Here is a 24,290-nt window from a genome sequence, read left to right on the forward strand (position 1 = left end):
GCCAGTAGACACATTAGACGCAAATATGTTCTGGAACGCATACATGAATAACAAGTGATTTATACAGGATGTCTATTGTCACCTGATACTGTGATCCCCTATATTAAACATCATAAAACATTTAAAAAAGACTTGCACAATTAAAAAACACCTGCCATACTTGCATTCACACAAACGTACACCACTATAAAAATATAATATAATAATATTTTGTTGCAAGAAAACACAGGCAAAAGAAAGTAAATTTGAAGCCAGACTCATCCTGGACCACTTACATGGTCTGAAGACAAGTCACAACCTCCATAACCTTAACATCCTAATCCATAAATGAGGATTAAGAAAATACTCCTCTGCAGACACAGCATACATCAATTTCTAGGCGTGCAGCAAGTGGCACCTACCATAGCTTTTAATGCGACAATAATAAAGTAACAACACTAATGGAACAACGTACGTTGACCTAGTCAACCCTGAAATATCTACATACAGGTGTATTCAGTTTATGGACCTTCTGGAAAGAATGGTTAACCCGAGCTGGCTTCGTGTACAGCTCGCTATGCCTTGGGCTATCTCCCAGCTGGTGTGTGCTCAGGGGATGCAAACTGATCTTATTTTCACCTTCAAATAACATGATTTTACAGGTGCTTTGCTCCTCCCCACCTCATCGAGTTTCATTTGATACCTAATATTTATAAATCACTTTACAGTCTATGAAGCACTTTGACGTTTTATTGCACTTGGTTTTTCATCACATCGGTATGATGCCAGAATCATTTTTTGTTTTTTTTCAGGCGCAAATAGTGAGGTTTTTTTCCTTCAAAATTTCTACCCTACCAGTCCCACTTAAAAAAGGTGGATAAATGAGAGTCTCGGGATCTTGATTCTGAAGAGGTCAGCTAGCAGCTATGTAGAAATTGATGAAACGATCACAGTGTTCAAAATCTGAAGTTCAGTCTGCACCTATCAATAGGCTTTCTCTTTGGGGCAGTACACTTACTTTTTCAAACCACTGGGGCCTCTTTAGTAAATGATCTCTAGTGGCCTGAAAGAGCTGGCTCACTTCTAAAAGTGAACAATCCAGTCCCTCCAGACCAGGGGAGTCCACCAGTGTGCGTGTACACGTGCTCTCACCCCGACATCTGCACACATCCACACGCACATGTGCACACACATACCTGCACTGGTCCACGAGGCAGAGGCGACGGGCTCACCGAATGCCGCCATGCCACACCGCCAGCATAGCCACATCTAATTAGGCCCCCTCCCTAGACTTCTCACCTCCGTCTAAACAGTGTCTCTCAGGATCCTTAAAGGCACATAACTTCAGCAGGTATGATTCTTCAATGTGTCTCTCAACCAATGGTGCCATCTGAAGAAAAGGCACCAGAAAGACCCAAACACGGAGCAGTAAGGACCAAAGGGGTCCAGGTCCTCCTATGAAAAGGAGTACAGGTTACCTGTGTGTACATGAAGCTGAGAAACTGGGGATCCTGAGCATTTTTTATTTGTGAGTATCTAAAGTCCGCTGTGCTCAAACTCCTGTTTGAAGATCTTGGTGGCTCCCACTGGCATCTGCTTGATAACCAAAACATACCAGAAAGCTCTCTACACACTCAGCTGCCAAATCGCGCCTTCAATTTGCTAGAGTCCTGCTCTAGCGAAACCTGCTCTAGTAAAGTCTGCTCCTCTCAAAACCTACTATCTAGCTGCAAATTCAGGTAATTCCAAGAAAATGTAAAATTCTTTATACGGATTTCCAAAAACATCCCTGGAAATCATTAAGCAAAATTCATTTAACCAGGACAAGTTTAAGCAGGATGCTTTGTTTTAACACGGTAAAACTGCCCCCTTCCCTTTTAAGATTGTGTATGTTTTTAAACGCCAGAAGCTCACAGATTAAGACCGCAGCCTGCACACATACCGCGGATCAGGGCCACGTTGAAACGTGTTCGGGAATGGTCTGGAGGCAAAACCTTTTCTAAGTCCACCCTCGGTCCTGCTGCAAGATGATAAAGTTCGGGAGATTTCTGTCGGGCTCTGGGGCGGTCCCTGGTGGTGGCCTTCACGTGCCAGGGAGACACACTCTTTCAAAGGTTATCTCCCTCACACACTTCTCCTTTTTCTCATTTCCTTCCCCGTCCCCGCCTCTACCACCTGCCTTGGCCAAGTCTGCCGGCCTGCCAGGGTTCTTGTTGGGCCCCCTTTTAATGCTGCGATAAAATGCGCTTATTACCCACCCCCTCTCCCCGCTTAATAGAGGCCTGAGGGTAATTCTGGTGACTCCGGGCAGATGGTAAATTCGTGGTGAGACAATGGGAATCCAGCATCCCCTCTCAGGATCTGCGTCTCTCCCCAAGACACCACCCTTCCTCTTCTCACAGGTCCAGCCCCACCATATTTGCCACTGTGGACTTCTCATCTAGAAATGCACCTCAAGGACTATTCAATTATCCCTTAACTATGCTGCTCACGACCTTGGCGCCAGCCGGTATCTTGACGCACAGCATAAGTGTGTCTAACTCAGCATCAAATAAGGTAGAGTTCTAAAACCTTAGCAACTCTGATGTATTGCTTTAAATATGTATACATATATATATGTATATACATTTACACACACACACACACACACACACACACACGATTGCATGATAGGAGGAGTGGGCAGTTTGTGGAGGCAGAGACAGCATCTGTTACATTGAGTTCTATATTTCCCAGCTCTCACGTCCCACAAATGAAACCTACAAGAACGTTAATTTTTCAAACATTAAATCCTCTATCTCTGTGTAATGGGGCGTGTAGAGAGGAGGAGAAGAATTTTTGTGCTTTTTTGCCTTTGGTGAAAATTCTCCAAGGAGTAATTTCATCTTTAAATGAAAAGTTTTGTATCAGGTGATTGTCTGAGCTCCAGGAATCACCAAAGCCTCTGGTTCAGACATGGGGGGACACGCAAGTGCACTTTCATGTATACACAGTGCCATGCACCCATCACATGCATGAGGAATAGGGCAAAAGAACAAGAACGTGGAGAGAACAGATTTTAGTGTTTTTAAGTACATTGTGATGGAATCTAAAGCAGCGAGGCAGTCAGATACACTTTTAAAATCTCCTAGTCCTTAACTATTTTACCTACTCTCCTGCAAATATCCATGCCCCATTCTCCCAATACTCAAGGCAGCAGGGAGGGCAGTGAGCTTAGGAAGCTCAGGCCCAGCACGATGGGTCACTCCCCGAAAGCTCCTTAAAATCCTACTTTCCCACAGCCCAATATCTTTTAGGTCACAACTCTGACACTCTCGGGTCATTACTAACCTGCAGAGTTGAAATAATTCATCCAGGAAATTATACATGAATTGACAATGCGAAGGAAAATGACGACAGATATAAAACACCACCCAAAATATTCGAAATGCTTTCCTTATGAAATCCACACAGCACTGATACATTTTGCCCAATTTTTCGACATTGAGAATCAATGCCAACACCATCTCTTAGTGACCCCACTGTGGTCTCAGAAGAGGGTATAGATTCGTACATGGGGGAGGGACATTCAGACAATTACAAAGAAAAAGGAAAATTACACCCAAAGGGAAACTGCTACCAAGAGGTGACACCAGTTTTACCCAAATCTCAAAACTGCAAAGTAGACGCAGAACTAAAGATGGTTCAAGTGCTCTGAATGTTCAAATTCTACTAAGCAGTTTGTTGTGGAGAACAAAAGAGAAGTGAAAGCCTCATTACACTCGGAATCTTAGTAAAAGTACGTAATTTACGTTTTAATAACCTTTCCTTTCCTATGCTATTGTATTATGGCTGGTATAGTATTAATAAAAATAAACTCCTATATTGACTCTATATGCCTTTACTCCTGAAATTGTACCTGTGAACTATAATTTCACAGTTAAATGTTTAAAAAAAACAAAACAAAAAACTTCAAATCCAACTGCCACCTCTGTATTTCCAAATATTTGTACCTAAGTAATTCAAACCTTACTCTTCATTTATCTGCTGAGAACTTCCCGCTGAAATTTAGCTGATTTTCTATCACTGCTATATAGGAGTGGCAGAAGAATCTGTAAATTACATGCCAGCATACCTGGTGTTATAAAGTTCCTTTCATAAGGCTGCCTGCTTCCCAATGTTTTATTTTACATTTGTAACTCAGTATTCAGTGCGCCTCATTCTGCAAACAAATTAAGATAAAATAAACTCAAAAGTGTCCCATATATAACAACTTCAAACCACAAATTTTCTAGGCAACGATCCTAGCAAAAAGAACATCCGATAAGGCCAAAAACATTGTATCCTGAGCACAAGTAGATACTGAGATCTTGTTAGCAACTGGACCTCAGCCAGGAAGCATTTGCACTCAGAAATGTGGGAAAAAAGTACTCAGCACAAGGTCTGCACATAACTGTTACTTGAAGTTGAACTAAAAACAAATCTGTAGTGATTCACTGTCCTATCTTGGCCACACATCTGAGTGGCCAGTCCCCTCTCACACTATGATGAAATCAGAATAATAGCCACCCCTCCTAAAAGGAATTAAGACAGTATTTTGCTCAAACTCTATGATTATATAATGGTCTATAAAACCACACCCCATTAACAACCACCCAATCTCCTCTCCCCAAATCAGATTCATGTTGTTGAAGGCTGGGCAGACTGCACAGTTAAGAAGATGAAATATGATGTAAGGTTCTGTTTAGGGTTTATTTACTGTTTTAAATGCTTTAAGTACATTCTTACTTAGTTCTTATGCAGATCAGTAAAGTGGGTTCTTTATCCCCATGTTACAGATGATAAAACTGAGGCTTGGGGAGGTGAAGTGACTTACCCCCTCACAGCACAGCCTGTATTGTGTATATACTTTTTTGGGATACCGCCAGCCTGAAAGTTTGTGTAACTCGAAATTACCACCAATGCCCTTCATCGCTCTCTTTCAAGTGTTTCTGAAATCTTCTCTCTTCTACTTCTAAACTCTCAGACCAGAAAATCCACAACTTTGACACAAGAAGGAAACAAGAATTCAGCCAAGATGCAGTCATGTTTTATTCTACTACCTTACGGCATTACGCTTTGGATAAAAGAATAGTGGAAACTTACATTTACCACTGATTTCCACTAACAATTAGCAACAGGGTATTTTCTAATTTTCCGCTGCGTGTGTGTGTGTGTTTTAGAAGTGCTGCCAGTTTTTATATTTTCAATCAAATTTTATTTTCTAAGTATCATCATTCCTCAAGGATTTTTGAATTTTCAAGCCCTCTCACAGTGTGAAATTTGGAGGTGGGGAGTGGATTGTTCCCTTTTCTTCATTATTTATCTCGGTAAAATCATTAGAGAGGCCTTTCTCAAAGCATCTTGAAATTTGTGTTTCTGGTTCCCGGATTGGCTAAGTTCTCTGTAGTTCAAGGCCTTTAACTGAGAGATCAACTAAAGCAACTGTGAATTCCAGAAGCAGGAGGTTGAGCTGTACCACTGGTGCACTTTTTAAGGAATTCCAGTTAATCAGAATGCCATTCTTCCTCCACACCCAGGGCTATTATTCTTGAGGCTCTTTGCATTATTTTAACAGTTATAGAGTATTTGGAGTATTAGAAGTAGACTACAAGTGAAGAAAAGCCCCATAATTGATTTGTTAATGTTTTATTCTCCTCTTTTTCTATTGGCATGTTCTTTACATTCCCTCAATAAATATTAAATACTCAGGCAATGCTCTCTCTTAGGTGGCAAGCAAACCTTTAGAATGTCGAAACAGCAGAGAGAAGAACAATGCACCTAATTGAAATGGCAGGGTAATTTGGAAAATAAAATTGAGTTGCTGCAAATCTCAAATTCCAGAATAAAAATGTTTATGCTCACTCAGATGCAGATTGTTCCTGGCTTTGAATAATTATTAGAATAAAAAATACTTGAGCACCAACAATACACTTGATGTGCATAGAACAAGCGCGGTCTACACGTCTCTATTATTTTGTGCAAGGAAGTGCAGGGCACAATGAGCCTGATATTTTTCTTGGTGTTTTTGTTTTGAATACAGCTTATAAAGCATCCCAATAAGGTGAAACAATAGGCCAAGCCACCAAATATACAACCAGTGTTAAAAATGTCATGGACGAGATTCTTCAGAAAATTGTAAACACCTTAAGGAAGGGACAGGGAAGCATGCTGAAAGAAATGAAGGGGTTAAATGATTCTGCTACTCAATATCTTATTTTCCCCCTCAGATATATTCATCACCCAGATCAATTCAAAATGTGAAATTCCGGATTCTCTTTGGCAGAAGCTAGAGCCAAGAAACAATTAAAATGAAAGTGGAAAAATGCATTTGCGCCTGTTATTATGAAATGCTAACACGTACTGACTCTATAAGAGATGATGTTTATCTGTACACTGAGGGCAGTCTTATTATCTGCTCAGGGCTATGCCACTCTTGGCAGAGATGCGACCCATATCTCGCAAAGATAAATTCCATATGCTCTGTAGAGTTAGCATATTTCCCATAAATAATGTATACAATAGACTGTAAATAAATAATACGTTTATCTGAACTGTTCAAGAGTGAAGGGCAGGGTGCTTACTCAGGAGATGAAGTCTCTTATGAATGAACAATTTCAAATAAAAGTAATGTCCAATGGTGAGTTATCACCAAGTTCTTAACGCTAAAATATTCTTAAGCTGGGGTGGGGAGGGGATGTTAAAAGAACCCCAGATCTGGTGGGAACTTTCAAGTAAATATTCCAACTAAACGCAAAATGCCCAATTTAATTTCACTGCTAAAGTTTCTGTTGTGATTGTAGCATCATAGCTCATAGGGTTTTACCTATTTGCTGCAATTCTTAGCTCTCTCTGTACACTACTGCTTTTTATGATCAATGAAATACCTAGACTTAAAATGTCATGTACGAGTTTTTGTCCCATGAAACACACAGTGGATTTTTTTTCCCTTTGTGTGAACAATTTTAACATTGCACTGAATAGAAAGGAAGGCTACGAAAAAAAAAAAATTCAAAAAGAACCCATGTGCACTAGGTAGTTTGCTGGGACTTCATGCAGTAAAAATTTTTAGTTCCCCACCCCCGAAGTATCTCCCTTTTTGAAGCCCAGAAGACACACAAACTATTTCCACTTCTTAAAAATAGTGGAAGTAGGCCTTTAGACCCGCAGACATTGTACACCATTTAGTATGAAATTAAGTTTTCAGATCGCTAAGGAATAGTCTCTGAATTACAGAAAACACTATAGGTCACAGTTAATTATAGCTTGTCTGTCAAATTAAGTTAACATTCGAGAACACATCCAAATAGTTATGGAGCTATTAAGAGGAGTTTTATTGTCAAAGAAATTCTTATTCATTCAGCTTCTAATGTTTTTAAAAGAACAGAGATAAGCCTTTTTACAAGCTGGGACCCAGTAAGAAAACTCTGGGTTTACATCAAATTGCTCCCTTCATTGTCCTTTTGATGACTATGTCAGTTTCATTATAAACTTCATTTTCCAGAGTTTCATAATAGTCATAAACACACTTGACTTTAAAGAGTTTCTATGGGACATAATGTGAATGCAAATGCAGAATAAAATGCAAATCATGGAAGTCTGGGACCAAATATGGACTATCAGTTAAGAATCCAGTCACTGAAAACAAACATTTAGGCCTTAAGAGGAAGAGCACGAAGAGGCTGATATGAACCTTTACATCAAGTATTCACAGCCCCGGGGAAAGCAAGCAAGAATAACAGTTTTCAGTTTTTCACCTAATTGTAAAGCACAGTTTGGGAATATTTGATGACTTTGGTTTCTATTCATTCCTGTTCTAAAGTGAGGACCATTTTTCATCTTCTCAGGAAAATAAACCCACATGTGGGTAATAACCCACAAGGTACTCAAATAGGGAAAGGAGACCTAGCAAACTAGTTCAAGTTCAAATCTCAGGCATAGGAGGCCTGCCAGTCAGTGGGGAAAAAGTGATATGAAAAAGAAACAGCTATGGCTCTGTCTTGCTAAATAACAACCAACAACCCAGACATTTACAGCTAATGAATAATGAGCAGGCGATCGTGTTGTGTTGTAAAATGTGAGGAAACATCTATAGAAATGTAAATTCATGATAACAATTAATTCTAAGTTAGCATATGTTGTCAAGGAATCATTCTAATATCGCGCAAAATGTTAATTATTTACTTACTGCTATCTTCTAAATGAGTCAGAATCATGTATGTTTAAATCCATTGTAAAAGTTAAGACTTGATATTGTGTCAAAATGAAGGAAAAAAAAGAAGACTATAAAATATTGCTTAAACTTATTAAACTCATAAAAAGTTGCAGTGATTTTAAAAGTATTATTTAGTAAACTTATTAACAGTAACAGCATTTCCTTTCTGCGGAAAAATACAATTTCATTTAAGCTTTTTTAAAAAACCATAACATTTCACATTCACGGTTCTTTACCTCATGATTATAAATCCTATTACTTGTAAATGGAGTCATGAGGCTATCAAGGGAAGAAATCAATGGGGAAAATGTATCTTTGAGGATTGCAAATAATATAAAATTTATTTTCACAACTTAGTTATCCTGCATTAGTTTATGCCATATACAGTGGTGCATGGAAAAGCCAGAGTATGGTTATTGCATGACTTAAAGAGAGTTAATGACTTAGTTCTGGTTATAATTTGTATTTAACTGTATGTACTCATGATACAAATAAACAACAGGTGTATATTTCAATAAATGTAAGAAAGTGTTTTTTCAACAGAGAATAAACTCTTTTTGATATGTTTTAGTCAGTTTTAGGAATTCTGAACCAAGAAGTCCAGAAATATAAAATAATTTCAAAATATTTGCACTCTTGTATTTTCCTTTAACAAGAACATATTTCCTAGATTAAGAAATGCTGTTTGGAAAAAGAGTGTTCAGAGAGAGTGTAGCAAAGTGTTGCCAATTGCTTTAATTCTGCACACATGAATGCATTAAATTGACTGAAATTGCATTCTAGTTTCAAATATTTAAATGAGTATATACTCGCTTATTTCACATGGTAGCTTTTATACCATTTATTAAAATGTCAAATTTAGAAGTGTGGGAAATCCAGCAATTGCCCGATATAGGTCTGCTTTCTGGAGAGGCTGTTTAAGACTCCAATAAGCTTTCCCAAATTCCCATAATCCTGAAATCATGGCATATTAAATTAAGGATACAGTGAGGGAGTCTTTTTACCTTTCACACTACACACACATACTCATCTGCTTGAATTTTTCAAAACTGATTTTATACACGTGAGGTTTCTTCACAAATATGTAAGATAGTAAAATATCCAAACTTTTGCTGGATCCCCAAAGTCAAATTTTGGAGTGATTATTTAAATTGAAATCGTGAGTCTGTGTTTCGTGTTTTAGACCCTAACTTTTTAACAGGTACCAATATCCTGATGTTTCCTGCCCTATGTGATTTACAGTGGCGTTGTTTTACTTGCGATTTTGAAAACTTTCAGGCCTAACATCTGCACGACTGTCAGATACACTGTGTCACATGTATTCTATTTTTATTTCTTTATTTGTAAAAGAATACTTTCCCATAGTTTTGATGTCATCTTTAAATATTAACTTAATTTTTTGCACTCAGGAGAAATGGCAGAAACATCTGTTTCAATTATAACATAAACTCAAGTGCTACTTTGATACAAATATAACAGATATCATAATCCAAAAAAGGCCATGGAAAATGCTATAGTTGCAAACATTTAAGACTGTGTAACAAAAATGACTGAGAATGGTATCAGTTTACTATCCTTCAACTATTTCCCTGACAGTGGAGTCAAATAATGTTGAATTATAGACCTTCTTACAGGAAGTCTTATTTTGTGTTCGTTTTTTGATCATTCCCTTGCTAGTCCCTATAGGAATTTGGCTGTCTGCCGACTTTTCTTTAAAAGTTTCTGTATACATACTCGGGTTGTGTTTGTTGATTAAATGATCATTTATTAAAACTTAACCATTTCACATTGGTTTGACATATTTACATTTCATGAGAAAATATTGCTATTGCAATGGCAAGCATAGCATTACCAATGTGAAAATCCTTCACTTGAACCCATTTGACAGCATTTTCATTTATAAGTGTCTTAATACAACTTGTTATGCTTTCTTCAGTTTCTCCAATTCCACCTGCGAGGGCAGGTAAGCTAGTTTTATAATGGTAGGCCCCTCCATAATACTTTATCTGCTTGGCCTTAAAAAAACCTACATTTCTACTATGGGACCACAAATAGTCTTTGTTTTTAAGAATATGGAGTTTTATTCCATAATTTTCCATCCATCACCCGGCAACAGCTGTGTTTTAAATCTTTCGGACTATGACAAACATTTTAACATTTAAACATACGAGTGTTCGAAAACATAATGATTTAAAATTTGTTTATTTTCAAAGTTGGGCAATTACAACATGATATTTCAGTTACTTTTTTGAAAGCAGGGCCCGTATTTTAATGCCTTTTCTTCTTCCTCCTCCTTCTCTTCTTCTTCTACTATTTAAGCTTCTCCATGTTTTCTAATAAAAATCTCTATGTTAGGACCGATAGCAAGAGTCCACACAACCACTCTATATATTTCCAGATCACGAGCAATGGAGTCATTCTGGTGAGAAAGGGATTGCTATTTGAGTGACCTATTGCCACAGAGCTAGTTAAATCACTGAACAATAGTTACTGTTATGGGGCTTTACCTTGTACAAAGTAGCATTAGTATCACTGCTTTCTATTAACCATAGAACTTGCACTGGAGACTTCCACTGAGAGAGAGAGAGAGACAGACAGAGAGAGAAACTAGGAAATGGGAATAACTTCTGTAGTATTAGCATTTAGACTTCGAGACATTTAACAATGTAATTGATCTCAACCTACCTGCATATACTCTGTACTTCTTTTTTTTCCTCTCAAATGTTTTTGACATGCCCCTAATAAGAATCAATACATCCCTACTCTGACATTCACACATAAATCCACACAAAGAGCCAATCAGAACACAACAATAAAAACACACCTGGTAAACAACTGTCTTTGAAATCAAAGGATACTAAGCAACAAAGGGCCTAGAATGAACATCCCAATTAGCCACTGTAGTGACAAGCAGTCAACACCTTATTATTTAATCATTAAAGAGAATCTTGCCATAATTTCCCTTTGACATATTTCCAAAGGGAATTAAGAGTACCCTCCATGACCCACAACAACAATCAAAATAAAGTTAGATGGTTTCAAGAACCCATCACTTGCAAGGCCTGTGGACACAGAGGTTCCAGGATTAAGGCATTAACTGAGACCCTAAAAGTACTTACAACTTAAATAAGATGTGTCCATGTGTAAGCATTTAGAAACAAACTCACAAAGGGACCATTTTCCTATCCCTCCATGTTTGTGTCCAGTTTTCTTAGTGGATGAAAATAAATTGTTTGCATTCCTAGTATTAGTAAATATCCCATAGTCACTTCTATTTTTTTCTTCCCCTAAAGCAGCAGATCTAATACATCAAGAATATTAGGCCTCCCCATACCCATCCCTTAGTAACACCTCCCCAAAAGAGAAGGCTTAAATCTCCCTTGGAGGCATCCCCATCACACTTTGCAGGGAGGGGTGCTTTTCATCAAGTTCAGTTTTAAGAATTTTATCTCAAACTATGCTTCAGAAACAACATTCCGGACTCTTCAAATAAAACAATCGCCACCTGGGTTCCCTGGCCCACTGGGGAGCCAAATCGCACTGGCTCAGGGCTGCCCCTGATCCCCAAGGCCCAGAAGCCTGACGCTTTCCAGCCTGGGCTACGCAGCCCCGGCGGCTGTCCCCCGTCCCCGGGGAGCTCAGCAGCACTTGGCATTTAACCTGCCTGGCGAGCTTGGCTTTCTGGTTCCATCTCCGCGAGCCACATTACTTCTCCCCAGATATTAGAGACAAATCTGGATTAACAGGCAACAGGGCGCCCTGCGCAGCCCGCCAGCCCTTGCACAGGAGCTGTTAAATGCAGATTCAGCCGAGGACCCCCCGGAGAGCTACTATTGAATAAAAATTGTAATCCAAAGGGACCTTTTCTTTGCCTCCCACTGCTTGTAGGAGAACCCGGGTTGGCGCCCGAGCACAGGCCAAGCTACTCCCGCTCGCTACCAGCAGGCCAGGCCACCTCGGCTGGTGGCCTTCAGGCCTCGGGGACTCTTGCTCTGCTCTCCATTCCCTCTCTCGACCCCTCCTGAAAATGGAAAATGCTTAGATTCAAGGAGTGGCGAGCAACAAACAGCCCTGGGAAGGAAGGTATAATTCGATAGCTCCCTCCTGGAGAGCGGCCTAAAGTCTAGCGACTGGGCAGCCAGATTCTTCCCCGCATAACCCCTCTTGGCCTCCCCAATTCCACCCTGGGTCCCCCAAACTCGCGCCCCGCCTCCCCTCGCCCTGCGTCCTTCTCCATCGCAAACCAGGCTCAACCCTGGCCTCGTCGCCTCGCACGGTGGCCCCCTCTGCGCCCGCTCCCGGGGTCTCAGCACGGCCCTCACCCCTGCCGAGGCTCGGAAGCCCCCGGTGCCCCTCGCTGCTCCCAGGCCCTGGGCGTCGGGGGCGTCCGTGCCAAGCGGGGAGCGTAGCAGTCGGGAGAGGGCGCCCGGGAGGCCTGCGCCCGCGGGAGGTGACTCTCGGGCCTGGGACTTCGGGGTCTGGGAGCGGGAGTGGGGGGCAGGGAGTTGAGAGTGGGGTGGGAGCGGGATTACGGCTTCGACTGGCGTCTTAATCTGATAAGAAAAAAACAAAAACAAAAAATACCACCAAACTAACGACACTACAAGGCCAAGCAGATTTCCGCCGACTTAGCCCTCCGGGAAACCGGCTGGTATCAAAGTCGTGGATCCCAAGTCCCCGCGCGGGTGGCAGCCTTCGCGCCCTCCGAGGAGAAAAGTAAAGTAAAATAAACCGCGCAGCCATCAGGCCCTAGAGACAGAGAGGTTAATGAGCTAACGAGGCCCCGCGCTCGCACCACACCTGAAGCATCCAGTCCCGCAGCGCACACTCCACCGGGGCTCAGACTGGCTGGGCCGCATTCGCAGACAGGTGGCGAGGTCGTCCTTTCCGGGCCAGGCCCCCGGGGACCGGCGAGCCGGCTCCAGTTGGGAGCACTGGCGCCCACCTGGCGGCCCTAGTGCCTCGTCCCTCTGTCCCCAACTCCCAGGACAGGGGACTCCACTCCGCGGCCGAGACACAGTCCCGCGTGCGCCCCGCGCTCTGCGCGCTCCTCCCCAAAGGGAGCCCAGGCACTCCCGCTCCTGGCTCCAGGGAAGCGGATAATTCCAAAGCACAAGCTTGGGGTTTGCTGCCCTACGACCAACGGAGACTTCGGTGAGCCCGAGGGGTCACGCGAGTGCGCCCACGCGCACAGGCCAACGGCGCCACGAGCTCAGCCAGAGCTGCGAAGCCCACTTGTAGGCGGCGGGAGAGGGACGCACACTGCTCATTTTATAGGTGGGGAGGTGAATAAAGTGCGAAGTTTTATCCAAGACCACTGCCTACCAATCTGCGTATCTCAAATAAAGGTAACTGAGTAACACCCCGAACTCTGGTCCTTTATCTTTGACTTTAATAAAATAATGATTCGATGAGAAAATGGGGTATAAATCTTCATTTTGGAGGCAATTAAAGTGTTGATTTCATTCATGCCCCTAAGCGATTCTTGTAATTTGCTCAGATAGCTTTATGTACCCAGCACTCCGGAGCTTTTAGAATCCCATTTTCTAGTTAGGCTTGTTGGATTACAATTTTTATTCAACAGCAGTTACCCGAGGGTTCCTCAGCGGAATCTGCATTTAACAGCTCCGGGGTGAGGCCTGGCGGCCTGAACCAGGCGGGAGGCCGGGCAGCTGGCGGGGCCGGGACCCGGAGCCGCCTGCAGGTTTCCCACCTCGGTGGGGACGCTCCAGGATTGCGCAGGCTGCCTGTTCCGAGTGTTGTCTACACTGCCAAAAGTTTGCAACTCGCCAAATAGTAGGAAGGACCCGGCGCGTTGGCGCTTTTAAATCTCAGCTTTGCCTGCCTTCCACTCGTCGTGGGAAAAGGAGGAATTCAGCCTCTGCCGCGGGGTTACCCAGAAAAAGCCAAGCTGGGAATTTTTTTTAAGGGGGTGATATGGAGAGAAGCAAACTTTAAGATGACACCGAGACCGAGGAGTCGGGCATTCCGGCAAGGAGTCTGCAAGGCAGCCGCTGGCCAACCGTGATCATGGTAGAGCTTGCAAAGAAAACTCTGCATGACTGGTTGTCCTTTGGCCTAACAAAGGCAGGCTGCTCTCTCCCCCAAGACGGGGCTCACGTGCCAAGTCAGAAAGAGAAACAACTCTGGGCCTTCACTTATAGGTGGAGAAGCACAGGAGGCCCGCCACCCAAATCTTTAGACGCGGTGCCACAATTCGCAACCGAGAGCTGTCCTGAGCCCTGTTTCATCTCACCCACTCCTCACGTTTTCACTTTCAGTGCATTTTTGCAACTCCTCTGGACCAATCCAGAGATACAGCGACAGGAGAGAGAGAGAGGGAGAGAGAGAGAGGGTGGGGGGGGAGAGAGAGAGGAGAGAGAGACTGGGAGCAAACATCGGTGTTGGGGTGAGAGAGAAATCCCCCCCAGCAACTCCAAATAAAAGTCGTCCCCACTTAGCAAAGCAGCGGAAGAAGGGCCTGGAGGGAGGATGAGAGAGGAGGGGGTGAAGCAAGCAGAGGCCGGCAGTTCAGAGCAGGGCAGCGCGAGGTCCTCCACCCGCCACACCGAGGGAGTCCCGGGGCGCCCCTGTCGCTGACACTTCCAAAAGCTGCCAACCCAGAGGGCCCAGAGCACGTACCAGCTGGAGGATGAGTGGAAAGGAGGAGGAGAAACGTCCATATTTATCTGTTTTTATAACCTCGGCCTGGTCTTATTTTTTCTATTAAGTACAATAAAATGGGCGAGCTTGCAGCGAGCACTGCACAAAGCAATGTTCAGTGAGGTCTAGAAGCGTTCGGCCGAGGAAAACTGACAAGACAGGCTAATGAACCGTATAGACAGGGAGAAAATAGCCAGCATTTGCTAGATTTCAAACCCTCCCTGTCTCTCTTAGACCACCTATCTTGGGTTTATTCCTAATAAAATAAGAAATAAGCAGACCCTACACTTTTCTTCGAGACAGAAAGGGGGAAAAAAATGCTCCAGAACAAAGCCCTACAATCAGAGGCGGTCACTGGCAGTTAACACTCCCATTATTATAGAGGGTAAATAAAATAAAGACAAAAATTAAAAGCGACAAGAAACAGGTCAAGTTTGCAGGCAAAGCTTTTACAAGCTCATCTCTCCAGGTCGAATCCCAGAGCCAGCCTTAATGAAGCAATAATAGCCACATTATTCAAAAATTTTCATTTCGATGGAAATGTATCTAAAAGGGACTTAATCATATGCAAATAATAAAAGGAGGTGGTAGTGACCCAGCAAGCAATATGCATACAGATTTTTTTTTTTTTCTCCCAGGGATGTTGAAATTGAAAAGCGCGTACCTGGTCAGTTAGATTTGCTGATCTCGTTATATCTTCACTGTCTGATTTTGATCCTCCTTCTCTATCGTCTATCACCAAATCGATAGGCATTTTCCCTTTCAAACAGCTAATATACCGGTGGCAGAAATTGTCACATAATTCGTGTACCTACATTATGACAGAAATAAAAAAAAAGGAAATATAATCAGAAGTTCATAAATGACATTGACAAGTGCAATCCACCCCCCTTGTGAGATCCAAACTTCTAAATAGGGGAAACACAGGGCAATTGTCCTCCAGAGACCCTCAGACGCATCCAGAATTAGGAATAACTTTCTTTTCTTGCAAAATAGAGATATCGCAGAAAATTGACAGTGACAAGATGATTCACAGGCTACAACATATTCAACACCCGTGTTAAATTCATCGGCTCCCGGGGCTGTGGCCATTAGAGAGGTGACCTGCGTGGGTGACATTTAAGGTAAACTATTTAATTTCATCCAGTTACTTTATCAGAAATCCTTTTCCAACATGTCTAAGAAAAAAGTTATATATATATATATATATATATATATATATATATATCTCCAAAGGACCAATACTATGTTGGTATAGGATCTATGCCTGAAAACCCAAGTCCCTGTAACATTTGTCATTAGGGTTTCTATCTATAAGAAGCATATTTTATGATGCTTCCTTGAAAAAAAAAAAGACTCATGATATGGGGGAAAAACCCTACAGCCACAAAAAGTTATCGAATTGATTTAAAAAAAAAAAAAGAAAAAGGATGCTTCAAAATATTTAGGCATAAGTGGAGTGGTCTCTTACAGGACCCAGGCATCACTGACATGCAAAAATTCACAAGAAACCCCAGTGTGCTTGCAATTTAATGTTAGTTTGAATTCCAATACATTAAGTTTTTATTGCTGAGATTTATGGAACAGCTAGCAAAATCACGTTATCCCACACCCTTTCTTGAGTGTGAAGGTGGGGTGTGTGCAGGATTCTCAGATTCAAGAAATTGACACAACTATCAACTCTGCTTTGTCTCTGCAAAACGGTTAAAGTGCCTCCCCCACCACTCCTCCAGACTCCCTGCCTCGTTCTCCTCCTCCCCCTCTGCCTCTCCCCTGTGTCTGACCTGCCGCTGCTCTCAGACTGTCTTCCAGAAACTCACTAAAACTAAACAAAACTTTTCCCCCTCAGAGGCAGCAAAGAAGAGGAGGAGGAAGAAGAGAAGAGACCACGGAGGTATATAACCTGCAAGCAAACTCACAACAGCATTCTAAACATCAAAGGGGATGCCTAGAATTGCAACTATTTATACAAAGCCAGCAAGGTATTAAGAATGAATACAAGGCTAGGGCATTTGTGATCCCGGTTTTCGTGGCTAAAATTGTAATTAAACTGCAAAGAGAAATGGACGCTAAGATTGGCCTTGACACTAATTACCAGAAAGAAAGTCATTTATGCAAATGTCTCAGAAGCCTGAACTTCAGCCATTCTGAACCCTCCCCCTCTGTGTGTTTGGGCATGAGGGAGAAGCAAAAGGAGAAAAAGCTAGAGAAATTACCTTCTCTAATTCCAACAGATGAAACCTTAATACTTGTATGGCTTGAATCATCTGCAAAGATACAAAAAGGATGAGCGCCCCGTTCCTAGTTTGCAGAAAATTGGCTGTTGCAGCTCTAACATCGCCAGCCTCCCCCCACCCCCCCAGAGTTATTTTGATTTATGGCAATAACACTAAAACTTAACAGCAGCGAGTGGGTACCATCTAGAGGTTTATATTTCTTAAGAAGAAAAAAATAGCTAAAACAACCACCAAGCATCTAAGGGGGGATCATAAACCTTCTCCTCCCCCATGGCTCCCCACCCCTTTCCCAGCGCCACTGCCCCTACCCCACCCCCAAAGGGCCGCATCCCTCGACTAGGTGTTTCCTTGCAAGGAGTGCACGGAAAATATTCCCAACAGTCCCCAGACTGTGGCTTTTCACACTGCAAACTTTCTGCCACCTTCTGCACACCTTTCAGATAAACTGGTGGTTTGGGGCCCCTGGCCCGGTCGCTGTCCTCATGACGCGACTTTGAGGGCTGGGAAGTCCGCAAAGTTTAAGCACACACGCTGACAGGCCCGGAGATAAATCCCCGGGCTGATTAGAGCCGCGCTGCCCGGCTGTCATAAAAAACAAAGCTCGCGTTTCCCCGCGCCGGCTTGCCCGGCCCCTCTCGAGGTGAATTTATTTCCCCGGGACCTTGTCCCGGACCACTTTCGGGTGGATGGAAACCTTTGCAGCCCACTTGCAGATAGGGGAAGACCGGTCTAGAAACCTCAGGGCTCTCAAAGTAAAGCTTGGGAGGAGGGGGGATTTTTTTGGGGGGGGAGGGAAGGTGGGAGGAGGGGAGTAAGGGGTCCGCTCTTACCAAGTTATCCAGTTCTGGATTAGAAGAAAATAGAGGTTTTTCTGCGCGAATCTAAATACAAGTGAGAAGGGGGGGTGGGGAGAAAGAAACATTTGAAATCTGGTCGCCTTCCTAGTTTCTTGCCTCATTACACTGTCGGGGGCAGGATGTAACCTCCGGGAGAGGCTCTGTGACACCGAGTTCGTCCCGTGCAGAAACCCTTCAATGTGAGTCAAAGAATCCGAAAACAAGCCCAGAGCACAGGGTTACTTCTCCCAGCAACTGTGCTTCTGAGAGATCGCTGCCCAGCTCGCCAAGTCCAAGGCAGCTCCTGCGCGTGGGCTTTGGGGTTGCATTTTACAGAGCTTTCTGCGTCGGGTTAGGTAGCGGGAGTGGGTAAGCACTGGGGTGATTTTCAGGCGTCCGCAAAGACACTCATTTAGGAGGAAAAGCTCAGAAGAGGTAACAGGCCTGGCTTAGGGCGGACTGTTCGCTGGTTACTTTTGCAAATGTGCTGGGTGGGAGGGAGGGAGGTTCTTTTCTTTTCTTTCTTTCTTTTTCTTTTTTTTTCTTTTACTTTTGAAACATTGATTTTGCTGACCTGTTTGGCGAACACGGCTATATCTTCATTGAATGACTCTGACGAGCAGACGTCCCCGCCCGCCACCCCCGGCTCGCGGGGGGTACAAGTAGCTAATTCACATTTCTCAAAAATCAGTGCTAAGAGAGGGAAGAGGGGGTGTCTGCAAGAAAATACAACAGTCACAAACAACACAATGGTTAGTCCCGCGGCAGTGAAAAAAGGCGCCCAAGAAAAACAGCAGGACGAGCTCAAGGCGGGGACCCCCTCCCTGATTTTGTCTTCTACTTGTTCCCCTTCCCCCGCGCCCCCAGGTGACTCCTCACCTCCCCTTCCTCCTTGGGCCCCCGAAGTCGGAGGCCCTAAGCCATGGACCGTATCTGAGGATCGGTTCACCATATCTGGCCGGAGAAATTGGTAACATTTGCTAAGAATAAAACCCAAGCGGTTCCAGCAGCCATTTTGAATTAAGTTTCCCACCCCGACCGGCCCTCGTCCCTCCTCTGCACATCCAGGACCTGCAGGGGGGGAAAGGAGCGGGGCGCAGGGGGTGGGAAAGCTCTTTCAAGTGGGTTCCTCCAAGGCCATCTCGCGAAGCCCAAGGCTCTGGGGATCTTGGTGGCAGGCGCTCAGCTAACTTGGGGAAAGGACCTCTCTGGTTGTGGGACCGACTGTCAGAGGACCGCATCTCCCGATCCCGACCTCACGGCTCTCGGAGAGCAAGAGGGCTCCTCCTCGGCTCCCTGCACACTTCCCTCCCTTCGACGATGGTCCCCACCGCCCCCCAAAGAAAGTTCCTTCAAATGTTCCTGCAGTCAAGCCTTTCATTTTTGTTCCTGCGTAATGCCAAAGCAGCTAGTATCGCGAGGGGCCTAGATGTCGCTTATCCCAGCCCATCAAAAAAAAAAGAAGAAAAAAAGCCTCCTCTAATGCCCAAAGAGGTGTCTCAAGTCTTTTATTAGCTCTCACAGCCCAGCTGGGAATTTAACAGTTTGGGGTCCTTTTCAAAAAGCTTCCCCAAATGTTCTGTCCCGGAGCCTAAACGATTTGCAGTTAACAACACTGCGGAAAGGACGCTGGGATTTAAACAAGCCCATCGCACAAGGGACCAGAAGATCAAGCAGAAAGGGTTTTCAGCCAGGGAGGGTCAGTGTTGCCTGATTTTTTTTTTCAAAAGAAGAAATAAATAAAAATAAAAGTGGCTGCAAAGTAAAAAGAGGTCCCCCAATACATCAGCACACAGTAGGCACAAGTGACTTTCAGAGGGTTTTACTAGTCCAGGGTCTAACCCAAGGGCCCGGGAGAACACGGTGTGAACTGCAGCGGAAGACGACACCGACCCGAGAGCACCCCGCATCTACTTCTAAATCCTGTAGGTTTCGCCTTTGAACACAAAGTCCTAAAATGGCTAGAAGTTTCTTAAGGTCTGTGACAATTCAGAGCGAGCTCCTCTCCTTGACTACAGTGGTCAAACTCCCTAAATGCAAAGCATGTTCCGCCTTGCCTGACCTGCAACTGGCCTGCCTTGATTTTATTGTGCGGTGGCAGAGCCAGCATACGGTGGCTGAGTAAACTTAGCAAGTCAGAACAATCAGTGGCTTAAAAGATTTTCCTTTAAACTAAAAGTTTCGTTCCAACACAAAGGCGCCTACGTTTAGAAACCCCCAACACTCTCCCTGCGAAGTCAAGCGAGTGAGGACTCCAACCCGCTGAGCTACCGAGCCGGGGTCTGGGGGGACGAGGGACATTTGGCAACTTCTGCACGGCGACCCCTCCGTGGGCATGGCCTCGGCGGAGCGGGGCGCTGGACTGGCGCGGAGCGTGTGCGGAGATGGGGGCGGGGGGGCGTCTGGGATGGCAGGCCGCCTCCCCCAAATCTTCATGCAAAGCGAATGAAAAGTCACCAAATAATGTACCTCCAATCCAGAGAGCTCTGGCTTTCCTCTTACTGAGGGCAAAGGGAAATAGAGAAAGCATCGCCTCTCAACTGCTTAGCCTGCTGCCCGTCGTACCTACCCATAAATGGCATCTTTATCTCTCTTTAAAGCGTCATTGACGGAGGAACCCATGCTGGGAGCCATGGCGTTGGTGTGAGCTGTGTGCGGATACTGATGCGAGTGCAGAGGAGGCCCGTGGTTCAGGTGGTGGACGGGCTGCATGGACCTGGCCGCGTGCGGGTCCCCATACATCGTGGAGGGGATGCCTACTCCATCCATGCCCCCATAATGGGGTAGATCGTCGTACTGCATGAGAAACAGGAGAGAAACAGGTTCAGAAGGCCAGGCGGGCAAATGGGGGAACGGCAGGGCACGGAGCTTATATAATGTCAGTCCAGCTGGATCCTTCAACCCCGAATTCGGTGGCCTTGCATCTCTGAAGTTGAGATTTCTCATAAAAAAAAATATTTTTAGAAGTAAAATTTCTAGGATTCTCGGTAAGACTCGGCTAGATTGAATGGTCTTGCCCTAACTTGTGTCCCTATCAACTAGCCAGAAATTCAGGATCCTTTGGCAAAAAAGGAAGGAAGAAAGAAGGAAGAAAGGGAGGCATTCTCCCGGAGGGCAGAAGGTAAAACGTGCACGTCTCTAGAGGAGGAAATTCAAAATCACAATAATAAAACATGCCAGGACAGTACAGCAAACCTGCCTAGTTTCACAGACCCTTCCCATCAGGGGGAATTAAAAAAAAAAAAAAAGTTACGATGGGAACAGCTAAGCCAAGCACGTGAATTCAGACAGGCTTCTCATTTTATTTCCCTGCCAGCGTGGGGTTAGGCAGTCCTGCAAGACACTGCATTTCCTTTGCTCTCCAAGACAAACTCTGCTAAATCATACAAAACTAACTGGCTCTCTTATAAGTGAAACTCAGAGAAGGGTAGCTTCTCTTCAACATCGGGGCTGAATTTAGAATTGGGCAATATTCCCCTCAAGTTAAAGAAAATGTATAGTTGGAGCAATTATTCTATTTTTTCTATTCTTATGAACTTTCCCCCTAGACTAGATGTCTGTGAGCTAAATGTTAGTCATCAGGTTTAAAGCAAATTTAAAAGTAAATGCACATTCAACCCCATCTTCCTTCTCCAGAAAAACTACTTTCATATTGTCATTATTTTTGTGTGCAAAATTTAGCTATTTAGGTTTTCCTCCTTGCTTCATTTCAGGCATGTTCTTTTCCCAAGATTTGGAGGCGCCGAGAGTGAAATGATTTTCAAAGAAAAGAGGAATTGCCACTTTCATCTCCTTCAAGCCAGAGGTGTGAAAAGAGTTTGGAAGAACGCTGACATTTGCCTGAACCAAAGGAGTAAAGAAAAAATGTGTCAGCCTAGTAACTTTCTTTTGCAAACAGGGCTTTGAGGGCCAGGGCACAAATTATGCAAGGAAGGCTTTTTGTAGACCCCCTTTCTTTTAAGAAACTACCTCTGTTGGGTTGTCATTGTCTCACTTTACTCTCACTACATTTCCATTCAAATAGGAATATTGGGGAAATTAGTATTGCATTTTTAAAGTGAGTAGTTGTGTGCTTAGTATCCAATTAGTGCAGGGCTCTTCTAAGAAAAACTTACGAAGTATTACCTTGCATAAAAAACCATGTACATTAAAATTACTTTAAAAAGATGAATGCTTTCCGACCCCCAAAACCGTTGTACTATGACAAAGTTATTTGCTTAAAAATGCTAAATACTTTCAGTGATATTAAAGATGAGCATAATCAATAACATATCAGAAGTTTCTAGCTGCTTATTTTAATTTAAAATTAGCCTTAAACTTCTGCTCCTTGAATGCTCACGCTATATAACATTAGGTATCTAGCGCTGTTTGTTTTTGTTTTTTAAACAGATGATTGCCCGAGCTTGTATTTTTATTTATATAGCTGCTGGTTAGGAATCTATAGAAAACTTGATTACTTGAATTAACAATTACATGTTAATATACATAAGTCTACAAACGCATTGAATAAATCCTCTCACTTTAGGCCACGGCTTTAGGAGCCTCATTCAAAAAGACAGAGAAAAAAGGAAACTTTTTAGCAATGTCTTTCAGCCACGTTTCAATTTAACCTCACATTTGAGTTCCACAATTGTTTTTTAATACGTACCCTTTGCGCCATCGGCCTCCCTGGCTCCCTTCCTACTTCAACTTCTAATATATCCTCTTTAAGGCCAGTGTGAAAAGAAACAAATACGTAAACTCCCCCGGAAAAAAAAAATAAAAAGCACGACGAAAAATCCCTTAACGTCTCCAGCAACGTGAGCTACTGGTCCCAGATCTTCGGTCTATGGGACCTGAAGCAAAGCTCCCGAGTCACTGAGCATAAAAGCGCTCCGTTTCCAAGACAGCAGCGGGGGCAAAAAAAAGCAGATCTTCTCTCCCCAAAAAATCAGTTAAAAAAAAAAAGCGCCCCTCAGACCCAACTACCAAATCTCATGGCTTTCTGCCACTCCGGCTGTCAATCACAGGCGAGGTTGTCAACGTGGTGAATGAATGATCATCCGCTCAGTCTTCTTCTGGTCAGAACACCTCAAATGTTAATATTCAAATGCACAAAGCCCTAGCGCTCGCTTCCCTTGAATCAGTCCTAATTCCTAATCAGTTTCTCTCTTCTCTCGCTCGCTCTCTTTCTCTCTTTCTCTCTCTCTCTCTCTCTCTCTCTCTCTCTCCCTCTTTGCAACTGCTGCACTGGAGGGAGATTAGAGGAGGAGGGTTAAAAAAAAAATGTCTGTCTGAGTTTGTCTTAAAGGAGCCACGATCGATGCTGCCCGCTTGCAGTCCCCGTGCGTGTGTAAAGTGTGTGTTGCACAGGCGGAGAGGTGGATTCCGACCAGAATGCTAGAACCCGGAAGTAGTGGTGGCCATAACAGGTCGCGTCTTACACAATGCATTGGGCTGCAGCAAGTAGGCTCCTCGGCAGGGGTGGGTGCGCGAAGCGAGCTCTGGCCGCACTGGAGAGGCAGAGAGGCGCTCCATTAAATCTCACGCCCAGGCACAAACACCCACACACCCAGGGCACACGCGCACAAGCGCGGGTAGTAGACCCCGGCCGCCGGCTTTATTTTCCGTATGCTTTTCTCTCCCTCCCCCTCCAGACTCTCTCTCCAAAGCTCTCTTGAAATAGATTGGGAATAAAAGCGGGGCAGGCAGCAGCGGGAGTTATTTTGCACAGGGCTCCGTGGATTGACTTCCTGACTTTCCTCGAAATTATTGGGGTCTGCCAGTATTTTTCGGGGCGGAGGGGGGCTGGTGCAGAAAGTAGTGGATTCTTAGAACCAAACACACCACGTAGAAAAGTCAAACCAGGAGCGAAGAGGAGGAGGCGCAGGAACAGGGCTGGGAAAGGCTGTGCTAAGAAGTCCCGAGAACGTGGGGTGGAGATGGCTGGGGCTTTCTGCAGATCCACCTTAGAGGGTTTTTTTTTTTTGCTGTCAGAGGTGGACACCCGGCCCAAGGAAAGGAAATGCTTGCGTTTCCTCACTTTGGGGATCTGGACGCCCCCACCTCCTAGTCCCGGAGGCCTCCAGCCCCAGCCCCGGCGTCCTGCGCAAAGTGAGAGAGGAAGGGAGGGAACAATGAGCCCAGAGCCGGGAATGTGCCCCCAGCGCCTGTTTACAAACACGAAGCTATTTATGATCGCCGGAAAGCGAAACCCGACGCGGGCTCTGGGCAGCCCGACCTCGCGGGTGGAGCCCGGGCCAGGGAGCCGCGGGGAGGGAGGCTGTTTCTCCGACCCGCTCCGGGCGAGGCGGCCGTGCGCCCAGGGCGCGGCGCGGCGGGGTCGGCGCGCTTGTCTGGGGT

At 44.3% G+C, this 24,290-nt stretch overlaps 1 protein-coding gene across 9 annotated transcripts in view; it reads right to left on the reverse strand.

Annotated features, from left to right (window-relative positions):
• Positions 1-23,560, reverse strand: part of MEIS1 (Meis homeobox 1) — a 138,783-nt gene extending 115,223 nt beyond the window's left edge. For 4 of the 9 annotated variants that reach the window (XM_089923082.1, XM_089923083.1, XM_022597330.3 and 1 more), the window contains exons 1-6: positions 22,597-23,550; positions 20,518-20,744; positions 18,523-18,664; positions 17,943-17,993; positions 17,092-17,142; positions 15,540-15,686 (exon numbers count right to left, since the gene is read on the reverse strand). In XM_089923082.1, coding sequence (XP_089779208.1) covers positions 15,540-15,686; positions 17,092-17,142; positions 17,943-17,993; positions 18,523-18,664; positions 20,518-20,744; positions 22,597-22,608 — 630 coding nt within the window. In that variant the 5' untranslated portion in view covers positions 22,609-23,550. Of the gene's footprint in view, positions 1-15,539; positions 15,687-17,091; positions 17,143-17,942; positions 17,994-18,522; positions 18,665-20,517; positions 20,745-22,596 lie in introns of those variants that run through there. The other 5 variants (XM_089923084.1, XM_089923087.1, XM_022597328.3 and 2 more) reach the window with 5 other exon arrangements.
• Between the last annotated feature and the right edge of the window lie 730 nt (positions 23,561-24,290).

The sequence above is a fragment of the Delphinapterus leucas genome, chromosome 13 (genome assembly GCF_059928025.1).
Source record: "Delphinapterus leucas isolate spDelLeu-1000000601 "Yukka" chromosome 13, BTC_Dleu_Yukka2, whole genome shotgun sequence".
NCBI lineage: Eukaryota > Metazoa > Chordata > Mammalia > Artiodactyla > Monodontidae > Delphinapterus > Delphinapterus leucas.